This window comes from Mus pahari, chromosome 20 (assembly GCF_900095145.1).
Source record: "Mus pahari chromosome 20, PAHARI_EIJ_v1.1, whole genome shotgun sequence".
Lineage (NCBI taxonomy): Eukaryota > Metazoa > Chordata > Mammalia > Rodentia > Muridae > Mus > Mus pahari.
The window spans coordinates 46,996,333-47,004,088 of record NC_034609.1 but is presented as its reverse complement, the minus strand read 5'-3'; the positions used below and the strand labels follow the sequence as shown (position 1 = coordinate 47,004,088).

General features: G+C 47.1%; 1 protein-coding gene across 1 annotated transcript in view; it reads left to right on the top strand.

The window, feature by feature from the left end:
- Window positions 1-2,932, top strand: part of Ccsap (centriole, cilia and spindle associated protein) — a 17,999-nt gene extending 15,067 nt beyond the window's left edge. The window contains exon 4 of the mRNA XM_021220630.2: window positions 1,246-2,932. Coding sequence (XP_021076289.1) covers window positions 1,246-1,422 — 177 coding nt within the window. The 3' untranslated portion in view covers window positions 1,423-2,932. The remainder of the gene's footprint in view (window positions 1-1,245) is intronic.
- The last annotated feature ends 4,824 nt before the right edge of the window (window positions 2,933-7,756 follow it).

The following is a 7,756-nucleotide window of genomic DNA, read 5'->3' as shown; positions in this document are numbered from 1 at the left end:
TCTCTCTCTCTCTCTCTCTCTCTCTCTCTCTCTCTCTCTTTTTTAAAAGATTTATTTATGTATATGAGTACACTGTAGCTGTACTTGATGGTTGTGAGCCACTATGTGGTTGCTGGGATTTGAACTAAGGATCTTCGGAAGAGCAGTCGGTGCTCTTAACTGCTGAGCCATCAGCCCTGTCCTCCACATTCTTAGTGTTGTATTTTCAAGCATGCCGGATAACTTAATCTTTGACCTGCTTAACGTCTAGGGGTGCCTACAGTTTTCGAGAGCTTGGTGTGGTGGCACCCATATCATCTCGGTGCTTTGGAGGCAGAGCAGAAGAATCCCTGATGTGTATAGCCAGTCTCATCTATGTAGTGAGTACCAGGCCAGACAGAGCTACATGCAAGATCCTGTCTCAATAAATAAAAAACAAACTAATCCTAAAAGCAGTTTTCCCGAGCTGCTCCTAGATTGCATGCAAGTTAGCTGGTTACCACTTCTACCTAAACTTCTTTTATTTTTTAAATATTTATTATGTACATAGTACACTGCAGCTGTCTTCAGACACACCAGAAGAGGGCGTCAGATCCCATTACAGATGGTTGTGAGCCACCATGTGGTTGCTGGGAATTGAACTCAGGACCTCTGGAAGAGCAGTCAGTGCTCGTAACCACTGATTCCATCTCTCCAGCCCTCTATCTAAACTTTCATCTTTTGACAGATATTTTTTGTTTTTAGTCATGTGTTTATGTGGGTCTGCATCCGTGAGTGCAGTAGTGCCCCTGGAGGCCAGAGGTATCAGAGCCCCTTGGGGCTAGAGTTGTAGACAGTTGTGAGCCGCCCAGCTTGGGTTCCGGGAATTGAACTCCGGTCCTTTGCAAGAGCAAATGTAATTTTCTGTTGCTCAGCTTTACTGTCGTTGGTAATGGGTGGCGATGGGACAGTTTACTCCTCGAAGCAAGCATTGATGCCATAGACTGGTGGGGTTTGACTCCTTACTTTAGGGAATCAGACTGGTAACATAAGATAGGGTCTCACGTACCTCAGGCTGGCACTGAGATTTCCATATAGCCAAGGCTCTTGGTTCTACCTCCCAAGTGCTGGGGTTACAGGTGTGTGCCACCATGCCTGGGAACAGAACCCAGGACTTCCTGTGTTCTAGGTTGTGACGAGCCATATCCCCAGACTTTTTAGTTAGATATTCTTAAAAATCAGCTCTAACCCACTTAGCTACTACCTTTATTTTTGACCTTTCTGTAGATTCATGAATCAGCACTTCGAGCCAAGAATAGAAGGCAGGTGGAGAAAAGGAAGCTGGCTGCCCAGAGGCAGCGGGCTCACTCGGTGGATGTGGAAAAGAACCAGAGGGTAAAGCCGTCGTCGGCCGAGAACCCGTGGCTGACAGAGTACATGCGGTGCTACTCAGCGAGGGCGTAGCTCCTGGGCCATCCTCTTTCAAGTGTTCACGCAAGAAAAGGAAAACAAAAACTGGCAACTGAGACCGCACACGGGTGGAAGAAACCGACTGGTCCTGCAAGGCTCCCCCTTAGGAAATTCCAAGAGATGGTTTTGCTCTCATGATGGTTGGTCACCTGCCTTAGTAGTGGGACAGACCATGGAAGCCATAGATGCTGGCTTGTTTATGAAGACAAGTCCCCAAGTCTTGATATTCTTGTAAGAGTTTTATTCTAAAGATTTTGATCTTTGGAGATACCCACACCGAGTGCCTTTAACCGGCTCTAGGCGCTTCCCACCCACCCCTCCTGTAGTCCAGTCAGAGCTGCTCTTTCTGACCAGCACCACACTGGCAGGGTGTCCTGTCCACTGTTCAGGACTCGCTGTGCAGCTCGCCATGTCCGGAGCCAAGGAAAGCAAGGATGGAGATCTGGGCTGTTCTGACGAGCCAGAGCTTTGGCGGCTGCGGACCCATCACACTTGATAGGTTTCGTTTCACTTCGTCTCCATGTGGGCTGCGATACTCCAGGATTTTCTGGCCAGAGGGAGGGTCACCTTTGCTCCCTAAGTCATCCCTTAGACATTTATTTAATACATAGTTTAATAGTTCTGGTACATTCCGGTGAGCGACATGCAGAGAGCATGCTCGGAGCAATGATGACATTTCTTTTGCATCACTTTCCTTTAACTGCAGTTGGCTGCCTAAGTCTGACCGCCATTCCCCTCTTCTAGGAGAGAGAGCGGATGAAGATATTGAGAAGTTGTACTCTGCAGTGACATTTAATGACCTGGGTTTGTTTGGCCTGTGGGGGTGGGACCAGCAGACACCGTTAGTGTGTCCCTGCCTGCACTATGCCCTCCCCTTTACAGAACCTAATGGTGGCTGTGTGCACAGTGCTGATAGGCTAGGTTGGAAACCTGACCTCTTGGTCTCTGGCCCGGTGATCTTTGCTCCCATACTGTGGGAGAATTTCGGGCAGGTGCTGGCCTGATGGTAATGTTCGTTCTTCCTTTAATAGGGAACCACTGTCAGGGTTTTAAAAAAAAAAGAAAAGAGGTTTTAAAGAACGTGTGTTTCCATGAGATGGGTGCCTTGGTCACCCTGCAGAAGAGACTCCCAGAAGGATGAGCTCCATGTTCTTCCTGAGAGGCGGGGAGATCTTTTGCCTGCACCCACTCAGCATCTGAGCTTGCTGGGTAAGACCCAGTGTTGGGCGTGTGGCTGAGCATTTCCACATTTTTACTTTGGGTTCTTGAGTATGATAATTTCTAGAACACAGACTGATTTCATTCCATGTGAGACTGTCACACGATGTCATCTGAAAACTGTATCAAGTTTTGAAAATGCACACTAAAGAATTTATGAGTGTTTTTTTTTTTAAAAAAAAAAAACTTTTAAAATATTTGCCTAGTTTTGTACAGTCCCCGTGTACAGAGCCCTCCCTCTGAGGTGTATATTTAATTAAAGAATAAGTTTGACATGTTGTCCAAATACAGCCTTGCTAGTGATAACTGTGTTAACTATATAGTCCCCAATGTTGCATAATCAGGGTGATTGGCACAGTAGCCCAGGCTGGTGAGAATCACTCTTTGTAAAGCCATGCCTTGAAAGCCTGCATTCCCTACATCATCAAACAGCACCAGACAATCTCAGAAAGACAGGTCGGGGAGGGACACAGGCCCCCTACCCTGGCCTTCAGCCTTGCTCACAAAACAGACATGTATCCTTTTGCACACGCGTGTAGAAGTGCAGGCTGAGGTGTGCTGAGAGGCCTGCTAGTGTCTTTACCAAATTCTTTTTTCCCCCGCTTTTCTCAGAACAGGGTTTCTCTGTGTAGCCCTGGCTGTCCTGGAACTCTGTAGACCAGGCTGGCTTCAAACTCAGAGATCCGCCTGCCTTTGCCTCCCAAGCACTGGGATGAAAGGCTTGCCATATTCTTTTTACACAGAGCACAAATGATCAGGACTTTGGAGAACATTTAATGTTCATAAACCACAAAGTCAGTATGAATTAGTGGTGACTCCCACACCTGAGTCCCTAATGTTTAGGGTTCAAATTTTCTCCTTTTAAAAAGACGGTGATTACTTTTAATTTTAATTAATCTTAACAACTTTTTCCTATTCTAGGAGCAGTGAAATAATTTAAAATTAACTTCTATGCTGGAAACATCTGAAAATGTTTGAGAATCCAGTCATATTTAAAATAAACGACATACAAGTCTTTTTTAAAAATCTGATTTTAAGGTCTTAATTAAAACAGTTTTCCGTAAGCATTTTTGTTTTCTGTGCTATGTTTACTGTAGGATTAAACAGAATATTGAACTAAGGATACCCAGCTTGGCCATAATGATGAGAATGAGAAGAAAATAGAAATGTATTCTTACACAGTGTGTTTAGAGGATGTCGGAGCACTTGGGTTGGTCGTGTGCCTGCTCCTTCTCCTCACCCCACAAGTTCCTAACACATTTATACACTTTTGCAGGTAACCGTAGGCATTTTACTGTGCTCACAGTGCAGCGGCATTTCAGCCGCTAGACAACATCTTTGCAGTTTGTATCTCCCCTCACTGAGGGTTGCCTGCTAACCCAAAGGTCTGTGCTCACCTCACAAGAGTTAGACTAAATGGCCAGAGAGGAGAGCGAGCAAGGGTGATAGGTGTTTGCTTGGTACGCAGGAGGCATTGGGGTCTCCACATGGCAGGAAACAAAGCCGCACACACAGAGAATTCTGCAAAGCTTTCACGCTAAAAACCTCATTAAAAGACTTTGCAAATGGAACGGGACTCCCTGACTTGGAGGATACCGGAAACGTTAATTGGAGAGGAGCGAGCGGGAGAGGCCCAGTGCGGGCGGCAGTGAGACTTTGCTTTCCTGGTAAGTTCATTCCTCAAGAAAACCAGGATAGCTGCATGATCTACTTTCTGGATTAAACCAGTGCTATCCCATGGCCAGTTCTGCAGTTCCTGGCCCAGGTAAGGTCTTTGTGGGTCATTTCAAAATACTTGCATGTGAATTTGAAGTGGATTTGGGTTGGGAGGTGGAGTCTTTCTTATGTAGTAGCCCTGACTGTCCTGGAATTCACTATGTAGATTCATTTACCTCCCAAGTACATCCGCCACCACAGTAGATGATGATGATGATGATGATGATGCTTTTTCTCCTCCTCCTCCTTTTGAGACTGGGTTTCACATAGCCCAGGCTGGCTTTGGAACTAAATGGGCAAGGATAACCTTGTCTCTACCTCTGAACTGCTGGGATAACAGGTGTGTGCCCCCAGATACTGCAGTTCTGGGGATGCAAGAACCCTGGGCTTCATGCATGTTAGGTGGTTACTCTGCCAATTGCATTATATACCCAGTCCTCAAAACAGGCTTTAGATTGGCAGAACTACAGGCTTTAGATTGGCAGAGCTACACATTTTTTTGCTACCCACTTCTACAGAGGAGGTGAGTTCGTGGTTTATTAAAGTCTGTATGCTGGCCCACCCATCATTTATCTTTATGAACAACTTCCCTCTTTATCCAGGCTTGTACAAGACACAGTTACATCAGACATAGGACCCATATCACGAGATGGATGTTCAGCTCCTGGGACAATCCCTGCAGAGCCTCTCAAATATGACCACAAGCAGCACCCAGGTCAGCACCATGGACAGCACCCCGGGACCGCAGTCATTATCATCCTTAAACACCTTTGTAGAAAAACCAAGATCCGTGGGAACGTACAAGAGCTTTTAAGTAACTGAGAGTATCTGAAGATTTTTTTAAAAAAATCTTTACAAGAACCAGAGTTTTTTGTTTGTTTTTTTGTTTTGCTTTGGTCTATGCAGTTTTAACTCCATGGACCTTTAGTGGGGGTCTTTAGGCAGTGGGAATGGGGGGGTGTCCTATGGCATGGAAGCTGGAAGTTGTCAGCCCTCATTCCTGCAGTGTATCTTGCATCCTGGATCTCTTTCTTTTTCTTTTTTCAAGACAGGGTTTCTCTGTATAGCCCTGGCTGTCCTGGAACTCACTCTGTAGACCAGGCTGGCCTTGAACTTAGAAATCTACCTGCCTCTGCCTCCCAAGGCACCTGGCAAAGGTTTATTTATTTATGTATATGAGTACATTGCTGCTAATCTTCAGGCACACCAGAAGAGGGCATCAGATCCCATTATAGATAGTTGTGAACCACCATGTGGTTGCTGGGAATTGAACTCAGGACCCCTGGAAGAGCAGTTAGTGCTCTTAACCCCTGAGGCATCTCTCCAGTTCCTGGGTTTCTTAAATAGTAACAAAGTTGCATCTAGGAAAAGTTTCCACTGTTGCTCTAAGCTTATTTTGAGGGCCGCGTGTCAGGATACCGAACACAACCTCTGCTTCTTGGGTCACCTGGCCATCCTAGAATGCCAAAGGAACCTAAGCTAGTGATGCTGCTGGTCACAGGCGGACCCTTTGGGTCACAGGTGGGGCACATCCAACTTGCAGCCAGGACTCTAGGACTTGATGCTAAACTAGGACCCTACTGACAGAAAGCAAGTCCACACAGTTCCACAGGGTTAACCATGAGAGCCTCGGTGAGCCTCAAGGCCATGCCACTCAGTATCTGAGCAGGGAGGCTCACGAGGAAAGATAGCAAATACAGTGCAGGCATCCAAGTGGCTCTAGGGAGCGATGGAAATGCTCTCAACGTCTAGACTCAATGGTCAGGAAGGAAACGGATGTCAATCCCAGAATGGGGGAGGTAGAGGCAGGAAAATTACCAAGAGTTTGAAGCCAGCCTGGGTCCATCAGGGTTACAGAGCAAGCCTGTACCGTCAATATGAACCTTAAATGGAAACAAACTGAGCGAGCAGAGCTGGATAGACACAGTGGTGGAATGGAGAGGAGACACACCCATCAGTGTAACAAGAGAGAGACTGGTAAAAGAAGAGTCTCAAGGGGACCAGTGACACGGAAGGTGTTAAAAGGATTGGAATGAACGACATCCGGAAACTTCTGCTCTGATGAAAGGAGTTGAGCGAACCATACGTAGGAAAGACCCAAAGAAGTGCTCTGAGCACCCTTGATCCTGGGGGAGGCAGAGGCAGGATTTGGGTTTGAGGCCACATTACGACACATCGTCATCAAACAGCCCCGAAAGAAAGACATCATGAGGTGCTCAAAGAAAACCCACGTGCTTCTTTGACCGTCTGATGGTAAAGTCTTCATAGAGACCAGAGGTTGTGAGTCATTAGTGGGAAGAAAGTCAGCTGGGAATTCCTTATCCAGAGTTGGGCATGTTGGCACACACCACAATCCCAGCATGAGGGAGGCTGAGGCAGGATTATCTTGAGTATGGGGCCAGCCTGGGCTAGAGTAAGACCCTCTCTTAAAGGGGAGGGGGGACTCTGAAAAGACTGGAATGATTCAGAAATTTTACAGTGAGATATATAATACTAAAAATGTTTTACCTAAGGGAGCAGGTTCAGAGAAGCTGAACAGCATTAAAAAAAAAAAAAAGCAAAACAAACCAAACTTATCAGTGTATAGTGTATACCATGTCTTGGTGTTTCCATGCCAACCACACTGCAAAGCTGCTGAGACTTCCTGGGACCCACCTGACTGCAGAACGTGTGAGCGTCCCACCCACACACTGATGCAGGTAACTGAAGGCGTCCTGGCAGCTGCTGTATTGGGAGGGAAGCAGAGGCTGTGAGGCCAGGTCCGGCTGGGCCGTCGTATGGGTCAGCTACAGATAGGGAGGACTAAGGAGTTCAGAGTGAGAGCTGCAGGCTTGTACCTCCCATGAGCACTAGAGATGACAGGTGAGGATCAGCCATGATGCAGGAGAGCCTGGTGCCCACCATGTGCCAACGGGCAGAGGCTCCTGGTGACCACCGTGTGCCAACGGGCAGAGGCTCCTGGTGACCACCGTGTGCCAACGGGCAGAGGCTCCTGGTGNAACGGGCAGAGGCTCCTGGTGACCACCGTGTGCCAACGGGCAGAGGCTCCTGGTGACCACCGTGTGCCAACGGGCAGAGGCTCCTGGTGACCACCATGTGCCAACGGGCAGAGGCTCCTGCTTCCCCCAGCTGTAGCCGTGCAAGCCCTTCGGGAGACAGCATTACTGAGACACCAGTCCTACTGTATAAACAGACCTGGCCAGCCAAAGCAAGTAAGATCATGCATTATATCCTACTGTGGTAGAATTCAACTAGAAATTGGTGACAGAAGACCAGAGGTGAGGTGGACACTAAGTAGCATATTCATAAAATAAATTGCCAAAGAGAAATCTCAAAATTGGACAATGTTTTAAGTAGAAGAATAGAATAGGATAGAAATGAAGTTTCGGCATAT